At 40.1% G+C, this 18,259-nt stretch overlaps 1 protein-coding gene across 2 annotated transcripts; it reads left to right on the top strand.

Annotated features, from left to right (window-relative positions):
* Nucleotides 1-1,920: 1,920 nt before the first annotated feature.
* stxbp6l (syntaxin binding protein 6 (amisyn), like) lies at nt 1,921-16,285 on the top strand. 2 transcript variants are annotated; one of them, XM_058068851.2, is made up of 7 exons: nt 1,921-2,083; nt 6,037-6,204; nt 7,413-7,543; nt 7,615-7,903; nt 8,002-8,100; nt 14,402-14,559; nt 15,632-16,285. In XM_058068851.2, the coding sequence occupies exons 2-7, from the start codon at nt 6,051-6,053 to the stop codon at nt 15,653-15,655; spliced, it is 855 nt and encodes a 284-aa protein (XP_057924834.2). In that variant the 5' UTR covers nt 1,921-2,083; nt 6,037-6,050; the 3' UTR covers nt 15,656-16,285. The 2 variants fall into 2 exon arrangements, with proteins under 2 accessions (XP_057924834.2, XP_057924824.2); XM_058068841.2 differs by having other exon boundaries at nt 14,399-14,559.
* Nucleotides 16,286-18,259: the final 1,974 nt, after the last annotated feature.

Raw genomic sequence — 18,259 nt, 5'->3', positions numbered from 1 at the left:
TTTCTCTGGTCTTGTCATGGCTTGAAGACATTTTCCATCATCCATTTTCTTCCACTGATGGAAGACAAAGTAGTCTCAATAGGAATAGGAAAGCCTAAACATCCCGGTCTTCCAGTTCCACCTGTAAGACTTTCCCGGGCCAGTTGTAACATGTACAGTAATCCCTCCAGCTTGTCTTATAGGTCTTCCCAGCAGGCATCCACGTTCGATGCCCGATCCACCTCAACTGGCTCTTCTCCATGTTCACCGGCCACAAGCTCCTTCTTCCGGTCCCAACCCAGAACTCAGGAACGCTCTCTTCAACACTCTACCACTTCCTGTCAATCTCGTGCTCCAGCCGTCACTCGCTCGTGAAAAAGACCCCGAGATACTCGACCGCCAATCCACACGTTTGTATCGGGGAAGAATGGATGCTGAGTCTCATCCCAGAAGCTTCACACCGGACAACCATCCCAGTAAACGCTGAACGTCACAGCCTTATGAGACCATCAGGACCACATCATCTGCAGACCCGAGACCCTGAGACCCCCAAGGTGGACTCCGTCAATCTTATTTCTATTAAAAACGGGAGGTATGAAGGTGGTGTTGATGTTCAGAACCGAGCAGCCATTAGTGCAGGGAACCTTTTAAAATGTTGCCATCATCCACAGATCCTTATGGAGACATGAACACATCCTGGACCGTATGGCCTCACCTTTCCTGTGCATTCGAAAGAGAGACAGCTCCTACTGCACGTTATCACCAACAAGGTTTTTATCTTATTATGTCTACTGTATTTGATAATCAGAGTGTAAAAGTGACTATAGGGATGCTATTCCATGTCCAGAGGGCTCTAATAATGTGTAAAGACGCATTTAGAGGGTTGTAAAGGTAGGATCAACTGTCATCTGGGAGAAACTCAGAGTAGAGCTGCTGCACCGTGGGGAGCCAAATGAGGCGACTCGGGCATTTGGCCTCTTGAATGCCTCCATGGGGGTGTGTTCAGGGCACGCCCGACTGTTAGGAAGACCAAGGACATGTTGGTGAGACCATGTCTCCATGCTGGCCTGGGAAGGCAGAGATGTGGACTGGAGTTTGTCACTCAGAGACAAGTCCCACAGAAAGACTTCAGATTGACTTGGACTTGTCTTTTGGGACTCGTAACCAATCATGGTTTTTTGGCGAATTAACATTGGGGAATCCCACAATCCTCAAAGGCCACACGATCCAAAACTGTCAAAGTGAAAAAGGTGTTTGGACGTCTGAAGGTTTGTCAGGACGGATTGTGTCGGTACGTGAACATGTGTGACTATGTATGAAGACGTGTGAACATGTGTGAAGACATGTGACTATGTGTGAACATGTGTGAACATGTGTAAATTCCTGTAAAGATGTGTGACTACGTGTGAAGACATGTGAACATGTGTGAAGATGTGTGAACCCGTGTGAACATGTATGAAGACGTGTGAACATGTGTGATTACGTGTGAACATGCGTGAAGACGTGTGAACATGTGTGAAGACGTGTGAACCCGTGTGAACATGTATGAAGACGTGTGAACATGTGTGAAGACGTGTGAACCCGTGTGAACATGTATGAAGACGTGTGAACATGTGTGAAGACGTGTGAACATATATGAAGACGTGTGACTACCCTGTGCACACGTGTGACTATATGTTCACATGTGACTACGTGTGAACATGTGTGAAGACGTGTGAACATGTATGAAGACGTGTGAACATGTATGAACTTGTATGAAGACATGTGAACACGTGTGAATTCGTGTAAAGACGTGTGAGCACGTGTGAGACGTGTGAACTTGTATGAAGACGTGTGAACACATGTGAATACGTGTGAATATGTGCAAACACGTGTGCGTGTAAATGATGTGATTGTGTCAAACAGAGAGTGACTGTTTCCCGCGGCGTCATCCTCCTCTCAAGGTCACACAGTGCTCCATGTGTCCGGGCAGCAAGGCGCTCCCCTGGCTGCGCCTCCCGGGTATAAATTCACGGTAGCGATGTTGTCCACTCCATCTAACTCCTGACTAACAGAACTTTCTACTAACAGGAACATCCTTTGCCCTTCCAGAGTACGACGAGAGGTAAGTCACAAACATACCAGAGCTTTTGTTGCGTGTGTGTAGTGCAGCGAGACAGTGACGTGCTGTCAGGGGAGGCAGGTGAGGCTTTTAATATGAGATTAATAAATATGAATATGTGTCCCTTGAACTATATCATAATTTTTTTTAAATCTTCAACAAATAAACCTGAATGAACTTACTCAATGAATTAAATACAAAGACAAGGCAGAAGAAACATTCGACTTTTGACTGTAATATTCTACATTGGCCACTTGGTGTCAGTAATTGTTCAGTCAACATGTATTGCAGCCACAATAATAATTACCTGCTAATCATAACAATAACTGTTGGGGCCATAAAAGTCAACTCTGAACGTGCGATGTCACTTTGTGTCCTCCAAGCATCTCTGCCCACCACCAAGGTTCCCTAGGGAAGACATTTACTGTGGCTCTGCTCAAGCAGGAATTGTACTCACGTCTTAGATGGCTCTCTTATTTGCTCTTATTATGTCTACTTTATTGGCCAATACGAGTGTAAAGTCTACCTTGATGAGACAATAGCAGGAAGTACGCTGGCCAGAAAAAAACAGGAAGTGCTATCTACAGTATGTTATCATATTTATGTCTCGTCTGTCTTATTTTCTCTGATGATGCCTCCTATATATATATATTACAGATATAAAGTTGACTATAGGGGTGTTATTTCCTGTCTAAAGGGCTTTAATAATGTAAAAAAATGAAGCTCATAAACAGGTTTACTATGCCATAACAACAAAAATATTACTTTTATTAATATTAAATCTTACTTTGTGAAAATCCACTAATCACAGTCGGGTCTGGAACCAATGAATTGCCATAAACGAGGGAATTGATCAAACTTTACAGAGCTGTCAGCTTCTTGGGGTTGTAGCCTGGGATGGTTTTAACACCCTTCCAGACCTTAAACAGGAAACAAAAAATATTGCGAAAAAAAATAAATTAAATTGAAAAAAATTATATTGAGAGATGACTGCACGTATATTTGGTTAGACTTGAATACAAGCCCAAAATGAAAGTACACAGAGTCTATACCTCTCTAGAAAGTGAAAGTTAAGGTTGTGTAGACCTGAGAGTGACAACAATATGTCTACTTTTTCTTGATGACTCTTCAATGAGGATGCCTAAGTGTGACCTATGACCTCCCCTGTGGGGCATCCACTAGTTTTTGGGGATATTTTGGATAAGGAAACACAAGAACACGGAAATAAGAAACGTGATACAGATGTTGTATGCCAGGCGTGTCCAACGTTTTCCAGCGAGGGCCACACATAGTGAAAATGAAAGGATGCAAGGATCACTGTGATATTTTGTAAAGCAACACGTACGGTATGATATGCTAAGGAGTTATATACTGCATAGAATACTGCATATTATATACTGCATATTATATACTGCATCTCAGCTCTGTCATATAGCTGAAAAGGCATATTAACAGGAACAACTTTGCTCTTTTTCCCCATTTTATCCTGTTTTGCCAGATATTTCACCTTTTCTCCAAAATAATCTTCATACATTTTGTTCTCGTAACATAATAACTTTATTCCCATTATATTTTGGCTTCATTTCCATTATATTATAACTCTTTGCCCAGGTCAATTATGTTTTGTCAACTTTGCTTCTATACATATATGACTTATTATGATGGCTTAAAAAATATATTTTTCTTTAATATATGCTACTAAACTGACATTATTTATTCTAATAATATTAGGAGTTTATTCTCGTAATATCAAGACTTTTTGTCTCGTTAGAATATGACATTTTTATGACATATTTAAACTAAAAAAATACAGCAATTTTTTTCAATTTCTGCTGTTTTCAAAATTATTTTCTAAAATTAAAATATATATTTTTCATGGTAATGGTAATGGTTTAATTTCATTTGAACATGCATCAGATTCCAATTGAGTGCATCCCATAATCAGTTCCCAGTTCCACATGTCCAAAAGGAGTAGGAAGAAGCAAAGCTTATTAAATCCTACCCCTCCATCTGGTACTTTTACAATCACTAACTGTTACATTTGTTCACTTCCTGCTTTCCATAATACAGTTTAAGGTTTTTTTTGTTTTTAATAATGTACCTGGTACCTCGTAGGAGGTGATATGAGCATCCAATGCCATAATGGGTACCATAGTAAGTGTCAATATAGTGATATATATAGCACATCATGACTGGTTCAAGACTCTTCATCCTTGTATTTAGCAAACATCAACTGCTTGTATTGTTTCTTGAATTGGCTCATCGTTGTGCATTGTTTGATTTCCTTACTCAATCCATTCCATAGTTTGATTCCACATACTGAAATGCTATGGCTAGCATAACGTAGTCCTAGCATAGAAGTGTTTCAAATGTACTTCTTCCCTGAGATCATATTTCTCCTCTCTTGTAGAGAAGTATTGGATGACATTTTTAGCTAATTGCTTATTTTTAGCCTTATGCATTATTTTAGCTGTTTGAAGATGAACTATATCAGCAAGTTGAAGTATTTGTGATTTTAGAAATAAGGAGTTAGTATGTTCTCTGTAGGCGGCATTATGAATTATCCTTACTGACCTTTTTTGCAGTACATTTAGCGAGTGAAGATTGCTTTTATAGTTATTAGCCCATATTTCCACACAATAAGATATGGTAGAACCAGAGAGCAATAAAGAGTGTGGAGTGATTTCTGATTGAGAACAAATTTTGCTTTGTTCAATATTGAAATATTTCTGTCCACCTTATGTTGTATATTTGTAATATGAGGTTTCCAGCTCATATTTTCATCTATTGTGATCCCCAGAAATGTATTTTCCTTCACCCTTTCAATGTCTACACCGTCTATTTGTATTTGCTGGTACGTGTCCTTTCTGCTGTTAGCAAACAGCATGATTTTAGTTTTACTTAGGTTCAAGGACAATCTATTATCATCAAACCATCTTTTTAGTGTGACCATTTCTTCTCTGACCTTTCTAATGATTTGGTCTGTACTCTCTCCGGAACAAAAAGCAGTGGTATCATCCACAAATAATACCAGCTTTAAGTCTTTCGTAACTTTGGAGATATCATGGATGTACAAGTTGAACAGTTTTGGTCCCAGTATTGACCCCTGGGGTTCTCCACACGTAATATATGAACTTGCAGATGTGTATTCTCCTAGCTGTACGTATTGCTTCCTGTCAGCTAAGTAGCTTTTGACCCAGTTCAGAACTAATCCTCTTATTCTGTACCTTTCTAATGTCGTTATTAGGATGTCATGATTGATTGTATCAAAGGCTTTTGTCAGATCCATGAATACTGCGGCTGCACACTTCCTCTGATCTATAGTGTTAGTCATTTCCTCCCTCATTTTAATCAGTGGCATGGAGGTAGAAATATTAGCTTTGTATCCATACTGACTTTCTGATAGTAATTTGTTGGCATTAATAATTAATGTATCCAGCCTATTGTTGAATAGCTTCTCAATCATTTTAGAGAATTGTGGTAGTAAGGAGACTGGATGATAGTTTGTATATTGGTGTTTGTCAACTGTATTGCAACTTTATGATACTAATGTGTTATTTTTCTCATAATATTATGGCATTATACTTGTAAAATTATCATAACTTATTCTTGGAAAATTACTGATGATTTTTCCATTATTGCTGTTTCTTTTTAGTTTTTTTGTTAAATTGGGTTTTAAATTAAAACAACAAAAAAACCCAGCCATGGGCCGCCAATGGCCCCCAGGCTGCATTTTGGACACCACTGCAGAATATTTAAAAAAAAACATAAATAAAAATTATATTTTGACTTGAAGGTTCTGATTCAGTCCATCATCCTTCACAAGCCTGTGTGTGTGTGTACGTGCGTGTTTGTATGTGTGCGTGTGTGTGTGTATGTGTGCGTGCATGTGTGAATGTGTGTGCGCGCATGTGTGTGTGTGCATGTGTGTGTGTGTGTGTGTGACATTTGTGCAGGTCTGACCACAACAATGAGCAGCCAGTCTGCCATCAACAAAGATGTCTTCATCCCCAGCGATGAGCGGATGCTGGTGGCGGTGGAGGTGCGGAGGAGGAAAAAGAAGAGGATGTCCTTCCTGTCTCCCGTATCCAAAGGCGACTATGCGACCTTCATTTGTGTGTCAGGTACAAGTCTCACGCCAGCAGTGGAGTACTATGACAACCACAATGTAAACCAGCACACCGTACCATACGAGTACTACAATATTAAAAGTATTTATCTACCAGCTAGAGACCCAGACCTGTACATTCGGATTCCCACCATGAGCTCACACAAAACCCAACTCGACTCCTGAACCCAGATCCATGACTGTCAACTTTCAGGAATACAAAGTACGAATAGAACCAGATTTGGCCGCCGAAGACCAGGTCGCCCATGCATCCGCCCTTGACCGCCACCCAACACACAATGCACCGGACCCTTATGCTTGCCCCCATAGGTGGTAGGTGGCGGAGCCGCTTCTCCTTCACAACGAGAGGAGTCAGTTGAGGTGGCTCGGGCATCTAGTCCGGATGTCTCCCGGACGCCTCCCTGCTGAGGTGTTCCGGGCATGCCCAGTTGGGAAAAGGTCCCGGGGCAGACCTAGGACACGATGGAGGGATTATGTCTCACAGCTGGCCTGGGAACGCCTTGGTGTCCTCCCGGTGGAGCTGGAGGAGGTGGCCGGGGACCGGGAAGTCTGGGCTTCCTTACTAAGACTGCTGCCCCCGCGACCCGGACCCGGATAAGCGGAGGAAAAAGGATGGATGGATGGAAATTACGAATAGGAAAGAAAAAGTGCTCATGGATGGAGAGGTTGTGTACCACACACTTCCTTCAGCTCGTCCTGGTGGATGCTGAGGTGGTTCCAAGCCAGTTGAGAGACATAGTAGTCTCTCCAATGTGTCCTGGGTCTACTGGTCCGACATGCCCTGAACACTTCTCCTGGGAGGTTTCCAGAAGGCATCCCGACCAAATGCAAAAGTCACCTCGTCTGGTTCCTCTCCTGCGAAGGAGCAGCGGTTCTCCTCCGAGTTTCCACTGGGCCACTGGTACCCAACATCTTGTCCTTTTGGTCGCTAAGTCATTGGTCCGTTGTGGTGAAGAGAGAGCTGAGCAGAAAGGCAGAACTTCATCTATGTTCCCATCTACGTTCCTACCCTCAGCTATGGTCATGTTAAGCATAAGGAAGGCTAAAATAGCGATAGCATCAAAATGTCAAAATCCATCCATTTTCTCTACCGCTTATCCTCACTATGTATGCTGGAGCCTATCCCAGTTGTCTTCGGGCGAGAGGCGGGGTCCACCCAGGTAACCTAATATGCATGTTTTTGGAACGTTTGCGTATCTGTAGTGACCGACACCAGGCCACACCAGCTAATCATTTCAAAGGTGAAACGCTTCAGTGGCGCCTCGACCTTCACAAGGACGTCCCAGTGGGCGGTGGAGCAGCTGAGACAGGTCAACGGCATCAACCCCAACAAGGTTCATTTAGGTCCATAGAAATATGACATTTAAGTCGTAGCTTGGTCACTGTGTTAGCTTCTCGTCTGTAGGACTGTCCTGAGTTTGACCTGGTCTTTGTCAACATGGTGGATCAGTGGGTGGCCAGCTCCGCGGCAGAGAAGTGTATTCTGGTCCAGATACTGTATCGGGCTTGCCAGACTCACTGGGAGGGGAAGTCAGGAAGTCTGGTCAAGACAAACCGCCAGGGGGCCCATCAGGTTCCGGAGGCTGGTCCTAGTGACTCCTCCCCTTTACCGAGAACACAGCAGGCCCGACGGAAGAGCTTGGTTGTACCCAAACTACCGGAGTTCATCAACTGCCCGTCCAAACTCACCAGAGGTAATGAAAACTGCCTTTGGGAAGCATGGGAACACCCAGCAGTACTGGTCCCAGCATGGACACCAGCGAGCTTTCTTGTATCCTTGTTTTGTTGCCAGATGCCTCCACCATGAACCTGTTCATCTACCGCTGCAAAGCCTTCTTCAACCACTTGAAGAACAACATGGCCGCACAGCAAAGACACTCACTGAGTAAAGGTAATCGTGTTTCCTTGTTTGGTTTTCTAGTTGAGTTATGGGTACTGGTAATAAGTCTCATCACTCAAGTCACTCAATCCCTTAACCCTTAGCTCAGGGGTCTCAAACTTGCGGCCCGCGGGCCAAATGCGGCCCGCAAGATGCTAGATTGAGGCCCCCACCTTGATACCAAAGTTTAATGTTGAAATGACAGCTTCAAGCTGTGTGCACAGCGGACACAATTAACATGATTTTGCCCCACCCATACTGTTACCCTACCCTGTTACCCCGTCCTGTTTTGCTTTGGATTAGCAATGAAGCTAAAGGCTTATGATGCTGGGTACAAATAAATGCAGGAAATGATTTGGAATAAAAGGGAAAATACACGTCAAGATAAAGCATCTCATCAAACATGTTGTTAAAGTTACCACGCTGCTCCCAGATGGAACTGAGTACGATGCTAACTTGCTAATTGGGTCAAATGATTAAGTTTCATTAATGTTCATGTTAAAGGTTAAATAACTGTTAATACTGTACATTTGAATCTGAAAAAAATAATTTCTCTACCAACTGTATGTGGTTTCTTACGTTTTTCTTATTTGCTGTTTTATTATTATTACTTATTTATTACTGATTGATTGATTTATTGTCTTTATTCTTAATGTGTTTACTTATTTTGTGTATAGAAAAATAAAAATTAAGATATTTGAGAACAGTGGAATGTTTTATCAGATATTTTGGTGTGGAAAACCGGAACCAAAGTACTGAAAAAGTGTAGGGTATAGCAGAAGTAAAAGCATTGAAGATAGTTTTTTTATTGATTTTTTTTCCAGTTTTTAATAAATGCGTTTTGGGTTTTTATTGAAAACCTGATGCGGCCCGGCTTCACCCAGAACCTAGCTTCGGTGGCCCCCAGGTACATTGAGTTTGAGACCCCTGCCTGAGATGCATACTTAAGTGGGTCAAAAATGACCTGGTCAGGTTGTTTTCTTGAAATATCTTCGTAATGAAATTTTTTCATCATTTCATATTACAGGTATTCCTAAAAAATAATATGTTTTTAATATGAGGCCATTCACATTTTTAACTTACCTTTTATACATTTTAAGAAATTTTAGTTTTTGTGTTACGACCCCAACCTTCCATAAGTGGGTCAAAAATAACCTGGTCAGGTTGTTTTCTTGAAATATCTTCATAATAAACATTTTTTATCATTTCATATTCCAGGTATTCCTAAAAAAAAAACATGTTTTTGATATCATGCCATTTTAACTTACCTTTTATACATTTTAAGAAATTTTTGTTTTTGTGTTACTACCCCAACCTTCCATAAGTGGGTCAAAAATGACCTGGTCAGGTTGTTTTCTTGAAATATCTTCGTATGAAAATTTTTCAGCATTTCATATTCCATGTATTCCTAAAAAATAATGTTTTTAATATGAGGCCATTCACATTTTTAACTTACCTTTTATAAATTTTAAGAAATTTTAGTTTGTGTGTTACTACCCCAACCTTCTATAAGTTGGTCAAAAATGAACTGGTCAGGTTGTTTTCTTGAAATATATTCGTAATGAAAAATTTTCATCATTTCATATTCCAGGTATTCCTAAAAACATGTTTTTAATATCATACCATTCACATTTTTAACTTACCTTTTATACATTTTAAGAAATTTTAGTTTTTGTGTTACAACTCCAACCTTCCATAAGTGGGTCAAAAATGACCCGGTCAGGTTGTTTTCTTGAAATATCTTTGTAATGAAAATTTTTCATAATTTCATATTTCATGTATTCCTAAAAAACATGTTTTAATATCATGCCATTCACAATTTTACCTTTTATAAATTTTAAGAAAATGTAGTTTTTGTGTTACTACCCCAACCTTCCATAAGTGGGTGAAAAATGATCCACATGCATTTTCTATGGAATCCAATAGGAACCTTTGATTCTTATCAACGTTGGCTGTCAGGAATAAATTCTGTAGACCACACAGACTATATCAGAAGTGTCACCCCTCAGGAAGATTATTTTACACATATAGTGCTAATACAACAAGTATTATCTTCATATAATATTGTGTATGTGTCCTTCATGACTGTTAGTATTATGAACAAATGAGCCTACTTTATAACAAGCTGACACTAGCTGGCTAACATTACTATATGTATTGTTGGCCATTACTCTTTTGTTTCCTCATCCATGCCTTGGCTGCTAGATACACAGCTGAAATGGTCCTACAGATGCTGGATCAAATCATTCTTATGTGGTCCTAAATATAATACTAAATATCATACAAGTGATTATTCCTAACCAAAATGGCAAAATTGGCATAAAAAGGCATTGATTCTAGTATGGGTCATTTGTGACCCACTTATGGTAGAGTGTAAGGAGGTCACTCGTGCATCTAAGGGTTAAACGAAGGTGCTATTCAGAAGGTATTCATTCTAAGATGTTGTGATATGTCGTCGCTAATGGTCACTCGGTATCAGGAATGTTACTGTCATGTTGGGTGAGATACACAAGCACCAGACTTGATCACCAGAACAACAGGCTTTTATTGCAGGTTTGAGTGATCTCACAACAGGCACAACAATAAGGTGGCCAGAAATATTTCAATATTGAACAAAGCAAAATTTGTTCTCAATCAGAAATCACTCCACACTCTTTATTGCTCTCTGGTTCTACCATATCTTACTTATTGTGTGGAAATATGGGCTAATAACTATAAAAGCAATCTTCACTCGCTAAATGTACTGCAAAAAAGGTCAGTAAGGATAATTCATAATGGCGCCTACAGAGAACATACTAACTCCTTATTTCTAAAATCACAAATACTTCAACTTGCTGATATAGTTCATCTTCAAACAGCTAAAATAATGCATAAGGCTAAAAATAAGCAATTAGCTAAAAATGTCATCCAATACTTCTCTACAAGAGAGGAGAAATATGATCTCAGGGAAGAAGTACATTTGAAACACTTCTATGCTAGGACTACGTTATGCTAGCCATAGCATTTCAGTATGTGGAATCAAACTATGGAATGGATTGAGTAAGGAAATCAAACAATGCACAACGATGAGCCAATTCAAGAAACAATACAAGCAGTTGATGTTTGCTAAATACAAGGATGAAGAGTCTTGAACCAGTCACCAGTCAAAATTAAAATTAAAATTAAAATTAAAATTAAAATTAAAATTAAAATTAAAATTAAAATTAAAATTAAAATTAAAATTAAAATTAAAATTAAAATTAAAATTAAAATTAAAATTAAAATTAAAATTAAAATTAAAATTAAAAACAAAAAAACTTAAACTATATTAGGAAAGCAGGAAGTGAACAAATGTAACAGTTAGTGATTGTAAAAGTACCAGATGGAGGGGTAGGATTTAATAAGCTTTGCTTCTTCCTACTCCTTTTGGACATGTGGAACTGGGAACTGATTATGGGATGCACTCAATTGGAATCTGATGCATGTTCAAATGAAATAAAACCATTACCATTACCATTACCATTACCATTACCACTACCATTACCATCACCATTACCTCTACCATTACCATAATCCCTAACACTGGCTACTGCAAGGTAAAACTCAAGTCTGAGAACCCAATGTCACTTCCTGTTTGTGCCACCATTGCATATTTATAGCAAAACACACAAAAACACATCTCGTTTATGTCTTATTTTCTGTAATTATGCCTACAATATTGGGTAATAAAGTGACTATAAGGGTGTTATTTCATGTCTAGAGGGCTCTGATCATGTTAAAAACATATTTAGAAGGAGGTGCCACAGGCTAAGCTTACCCAAAACTGAAAGTGAATATATTTCAGTTGTTTTAGGGACCACAAACTGGGTCAACAATCTATCGCTGTTCTGCAGGAATGGAGGTTGATTATAAGCCTTGATTGTTGGTAGAACTAGTCCCTACAGGTCTTCCAAGTTCTGGAGTGCTTACCAAGTACTCTGTCTGGTGAACAGTGTGGTACTATTCCCTCGTGAACATCACTTGAACAGCATTGTACTGCACCAAGTCATTTGTTGAGAGAAAATGGCGAGAAAAAAAGGGAATTAACAATGGAGGAGCGACGGACCATCTTAGCACGTTGCTAGGTAGGTTTTTCCTCCAGAGAAACTCAAGTCTGCACGGGACAAACCCTGAGGAATTACATGAGGGCACGTAACAGACTAGCTTGTCCATCCATCCATTTTCTTCTGCTTATCCAGTCGGACTTCCCAATCTCCAAGCACCTCTTCACCGAGGGAGACACGGAGGGATTCCCAGGCCAGCTATGAGACCCAAATCCCTCCAGGGGGTCTTAGGTCCTGAAGCTCATGACCATAGGCGAGGGTTGGAATGTAAATCAAATGGTACATTGAAAGCTTTACCTGACGATCTCGTGCTTCAGCTGTCCCTCACTCGAGAACAAGACGCCCGTAAACCCCTCTACCTGGGACAAGACCTCAATCCCAACCCTTTTCCCCGCTGAGAACCATGACCCCAGATTTGGGGGTGCTGTGAACTTCCCCAGTACACACTGAAGGTCACAGCCTGATGAGGCTATGCAAATAGCAGAGATCAGATCCGAAGGCCCTCACCTGTCCTCAAGGCCTGCATCTGGACATTCTGTCATTGAAGATTCTGAACAGGATCAGGGACAAAGGGCGGCCTTGGCAGAGACCAAAGTTCACCAGGAACTGGCTTGACATCTGCTGGCAATGCCAACCAGGTTCCTCCGGTTGTACAAGGCAGCCCCACCCCCCTGGGTCTTTTCCAAGTCCATAAAGCACATGTAGACCGGTTGGGGCCAACTCCAGACTCCAGTACCCTTGCAAGGGTGTAGAGCTGATCCAGTCTTCCATGGCCAGGACGAAAACCACATTGCACCTCCTGGAGCTGCGGTTCCGCTAACGGTTTACCTTGGGAGGTCTTAGGGTCACTTGGGCAACCAACCCCTCGACCACGATACGATAAGAAGACGAGGTAGTCTGACAGCTACTAAAAACTGCAAATGCCAGAGCGTATGGTTCCCGTGGCAACACTTTGTACGACACCATGTTTTATTTTGTGTGTCAATTGTGATGTTTTGTGTTTTTGTCTATTGTTTATTGTCTCGTCTGATCTGCACCTCGTTGCGGCTGAAAGGCGTCTTTGTGCTCGGTGGCGGGGGCTGAGGGTGCAGTCACATGAGTGGCGACTTTGTTGATTTGGGAGAGGTGGAGCCAATACAATACAGTACAGAAGCTGGCGTTTCGGGCGCTCAGTGTGCCATGAACGCCCCTCATAGCCGAGCGTAATGCCTGGGACAGATGCCAGGATGCGACTCGCAGTCGGTCCCACTTGGGTTGCATTTCAAAGGTCGGCTAAGATCCCATCTGCACGTTTTGGTGCCCTGCAAGAACCAAAGTCTTGTGGTGTCCTAGCGGGTCCTTGACATTGGAACATTTTATTGAAAAAGAAAGCATGCAAAAGACTTAAGTACTTAAGTACTAGACTAACTAGATAGATATGGATGGATGGATGGATGGGGATAGATAGATAGATAGATGGATAGATGGATGGATAAATAGATAGATAAATATAAATAAAAATAAATAATAATAATAATACCAATGTGGAGAATAAATAGATGTCATCAAATATGAACAACAATGTACAGCGTAAACAGTAAATAGCACATAAAAATATAATTTATCAAGAAAACTCCAACAACAGCAAAAATAGAAAAAAATGCTGTAATTTTACAAAAACAAAGTCAACAAATATTAAGAAAAACATTCTTATCTAATGAGAAAAAGTTTCAATTTTATAAGAATAACATCATAATATTAGGAAAGATTTTTTTGTAGCATTTCAGGAGCCACTGTTTTTCAAAGTTGTAATATTATGAGAAGCAAAGAAAAGTAAAGAGTAATTTTTAATTAATTAGGTTGTAGAAAAAGTTGTATTATTATGTGAATAAAATCATAATTACTAGTTTTTTTCATTTATCAACTTTCAACTTTGCACAACTTTGATATGTTACCACTTATCCATTAAAAAAAATAAACAAATTGGAGCAACAACTGCCTTTTTTCATCTTTGAAAAATGTCTATATGATTGGATTTTACTGCTTAATGCTATATCTCTGTGAGGCCACTAGGTGGCAGTGTTGGCATGTTTTGTAGTGACCTTTTCGTTATAATACAAAACATTTTCTTCCAGTGGATTGATGCCTCAGAGTGCTGTTTTCCTTCAGCAAATGTTGTGATACAAGAAGAGTACTAGGCTGATTACTCACTTTGCCAGACCGTCGCTGATATATTTTGTGTGCATCAGCAGGTCAGGCTGAAGCGCGGGCAGCAGGGGGCGCTGTGGGTAATGCCGTCCATCGCATGAACGTGGTTCTGGGCGAGCGTGGCGACAGGCTGACTCCAGCTGAAGACAAGACTCTGGGGCTGGTGCACGCAGCCCATCAGCTTGCTGACAACGCTCACAAGGTACGTACACAGACATCTGCCTTTACAGGGGAAATACTCATCATGATGTATGGATGGACTCTAACACTGGTTAATACATCTTAGCAAATCATAGCAATCCTCCCCATGGTAAATGTGATGACACTGGTTACCCGACCTTGGTACATTTCTGCAAAGTAGAATTCTTTATATAAATTGAATATTTTCGCAGTTAGAGCATAGAAAACATGTTCTAAAAATGTTTATTAGAGCCCTTTAGACATGAAATAACACCCCCACAGTCATCTTTACATTCACATTACCCATTATAGTACACATAATAAGAGAAAATAAGACATAATAACACTGGTTAATATATCTTAGCAAATCATAGCAATCCTCACCATGGTAAACGTGATGACGCTGTTTACCCGACCATGCTACAATTCTGCAAAGTAGGATTCCTTATATATAAATTGAATATTTTTGCAGTTAGAGCATAGAAAACGTGTTCTAAAAATGTTTATTAGAGCACTTTAGACATGAAATAACACCCCCACAGTCACCTTTACACTCACATTACCCAATATAGTAAACATAATAAGAAAAAATAAGACATAAAGGTTGTTGTAAATGTGTTCCCTTGAGGAGCTGATGAGGGGGGTGGGGGTAGGCAGGAAGTGACATCAGAGGTTAGCTTAGCGTGCGTAACAGTAGCCATGTTTTTTATTAGTGATTTTATTGTGCCTGCGATCATACACATCTACAAGAAAAAACAACAATCAAGTCTGGTGCTTGTGTGTCTCACCCAACATTACAGTAACATTACTGACACCTAGTGACCGGTGTACAGTACTACATCATTACAATCAATGTCTTATGTTTGTATTTGACTTCATTTAGACTTCATTTTGCTTCAAAATGCTTCATTTAGGTAAAAACTAAATAAATGTGCTTATATTTGTAATGTTGTTGTTAGAGTGTGTGTGGTATCTGTTACTGCAGTACAATACAAATACTAATTAGGCTTGTATTCTTTGTTGTGCTTTTCGTTACTTGTAAGTGTATTTTGGATGATTGGGCTGAACGTCATCAGTGTTGTGTTTGTTTCCAGAGAGCACTGAAACACGGCAAGTAGATTCCTCCAAACTGCCCATGAAAAGAATCTTTCAAGAGGATCATCTGCCAGGGTTGCCATGTAACCTTTGCTGTCCATGTTTAGACCACAGGACCCCCGTGGTGCTCGTATTTCATTTGCACAGTTCCTTCAAATAGCGCTGCTAGTAATACTGCTGAGATGAGTGTAAAACGTCTTTCATTGTTATACCAAGCTGCACTTCAGGGTGGAATATTTGCGTCTTCATGTTGTATCCGCGGTGCGTCTTCGTCCATGTCCTCCACGTGCTAACCAAACGTTGTCTGTGTGTCTCCGTCCACCGTGAGATGAAGTTCATCACCTTGGCGGTGAAACCCCTTTAAACCTGTTCCAATCCAAAAAAATGAAAGATCCACTTTCACCAGGGTAAAGCTAACCCAACACAAAGTAATGCTAATGTTTAGCTTCATCCATTTCATTTTGGGTGTCCAAACTGCAGACCACATAGTGAAAAATGAAAGGATGCACACTTTGGACAACCCTGCTATAGAAAATTGCAGTGAAAAAAACTAATAGTAGTATTTGTAATATTGTCTGTGCTATTGGAATTCTTGTTGTTTTCTTGTCTTATTGTCTTATTAAGTGTGCAAATAAATACAATTAAATGCAAAATGAAGCTTATATATCAAAGTACAATTTTTACTTTTAAGCAAAAATATAGTCAATAATTTACTATTACTATTACAAAAACAAGATTTGAAAGTGTGCATATGACAAATGAAGAAAAAGGCACACTTTATTAATTAGTACCTGAAAGCAGAACATGACGGACCAATGGCAGCCTTTAGTACCTGAAAGCAGAACATGACGGACCAATGGCAGCCTTTAATGTCTGAAAACAGAACATGACAGACCAATGGCAGCCTTTAATGCCTCAAAGCAGAACATGACGGACCAATGGCAGCCTTTAGTACCTGAAAGCAGAACATGACGGACCAATGGCAGCCTTTAGTACCCGAAAGCAGAACATGACGGACCAATGGCAGCCTTTAGTACCTAAAAGCAGAACATGACGGACCACTGGCAGCCTTTAATGTCTGAAAGCAGAACATGACAGACCCATGGCAGCCTTTAGTACCTGAAAGCAGAACATGACGGACCAATGGCAGCCTTTAGTACCTGAAAGCAGAACATGACGGACCAATGGCAGCCTTTAGTACCTGAAAGCAGAACATGACGGACCAATGGCAGCCTTTAGTACCTGAAAGCAGAACATGACGGAACGACTTTGCGTAGATTAAGAAGACATAGTGAATATGTTATCCTCCCATTCCATGTGGAAGTGGTAAGCTTTAAGTTTATTTGTCCTTCTTCTCTACTCCGTTTGAAAACGTTCTTAAATTTAGACTTAAGTTAATCCGAGAGACTTACTAGTTAGCTCAATAGCTCACTATGCTAGTGTCTCGTATGTGCCTGCACTGATCCGGTAGCCTGTGCAATGTGGTATAAAACAAAGTATTACAAGGGAATAAAGGTGACTATAGGGGTGTTATTTAATGTCTACAGGACTCTAATGTAAAAAAAAACTTATTTAGCAAGTTAAATGTAATGCTATTTTTCAATGCTGTAACTATGAAAATATTGAATGTATTAACATTGAATGGTGTATTGGTGCAATTCATTCATTGAGGGAATTGGAACCAATCAGGTCTGAAAGCAGAAAGAAAGTCAGAAAGATCCACCCATCCATCCTGGTGTTATCCTGAACAGTTAGACACGTTACATTCTTCATACTAAATAATAGCCTTACCTTGGCACCTTTTTATATAATACACTTGTATTCACTGTAAAAGGAACATTCACTGAGTGTCTGGTTAGCATTTTAGCTGTTGTGATAAAAATGAGATAAATATGAGTTGTGGTATTTATTATAGCTTGTTTTCCATGAAAACAGGACGAAATATCGTGGGAAGAGTTTAACTATAATATTTCATACCCAATTGTTACGTGGAATTACGCTTTCATGGTTAAAAAAAAGGCTTTTGGAGAAGAGCCATCTTACCTGACACACTTCCATGTTGAGGAAGCATATCGGGGATAGTCACGTGACTGTCACATGACCACCACTAAATGTTTCCTATATATATCGATAAAGCTGCATTTCTGATAAAACACATTTCAAGTGTTTTTATGGCGTCTTCTCTACAATTGAACTTTTGTTGGAGCTCCATGTTGGGTTATTCTCCATGTTTGTATGTGTCTTTATATATAATTCAAATGCCCGCTAAAAAAGTATGCTACATGTTTCATTGGAGAATAAGTATGGTGTAGCCCCCAACGTTTACGATAGATGGCGCCATTCATCAGCAATAATAGTGATATCTGCTATGATAAACATCCACCAGGGGGCGTTGTCTGTCTGCGTCACTAACCTCACTGCATTCAATTGCGTTGCTGGGACATGAAATAATTCTACTTCTCTGAGAGAATAACGCTGAGTGATCATACTTCTCTTTGAAACCTCATCAAACATTTTCACTCTTGAATGTGCTGCATGTGTTCCGTGTGACAGCCAGTCATAACCGGAAGTACCCCCTTCACTCCAAACTGAACCAGGCTGAAGAATTTAAAAGTGTGGGTCCATTT

This window comes from Doryrhamphus excisus, linkage group LG11, assembly GCF_037039965.1.
Source record: "Doryrhamphus excisus strain RoL-2023G ecotype Guam linkage group LG11, RoL_Dexc_Guam_v1.1, whole genome shotgun sequence".
NCBI lineage: Eukaryota > Metazoa > Chordata > Actinopteri > Syngnathiformes > Syngnathidae > Doryrhamphus > Doryrhamphus excisus.
Note: the sequence above shows the minus strand (reverse complement) of the source record. Positions and strands in the feature narration are given on the sequence as shown.

Coding starts and splice junctions, on each gene's coding strand:
- stxbp6l (XM_058068841.2), top strand. CDS start 6,051: ATGAGCAGCCAGTCTGCCATCAACAAAGATGTCTTCATCCCCAGCGAT. Junction 6,205..7,412: donor GACCTTCATTTGTGTGTCAG/GTACAAGTCTCA, acceptor GCGTATCTGTAG/TGACCGACACCAGGCCACAC. Junction 8,101..14,398: donor AAGACACTCACTGAGTAAAG/GTAATCGTGTTT, acceptor TGTGTGCATCAG/CAGGTCAGGCTGAAGCGCGG.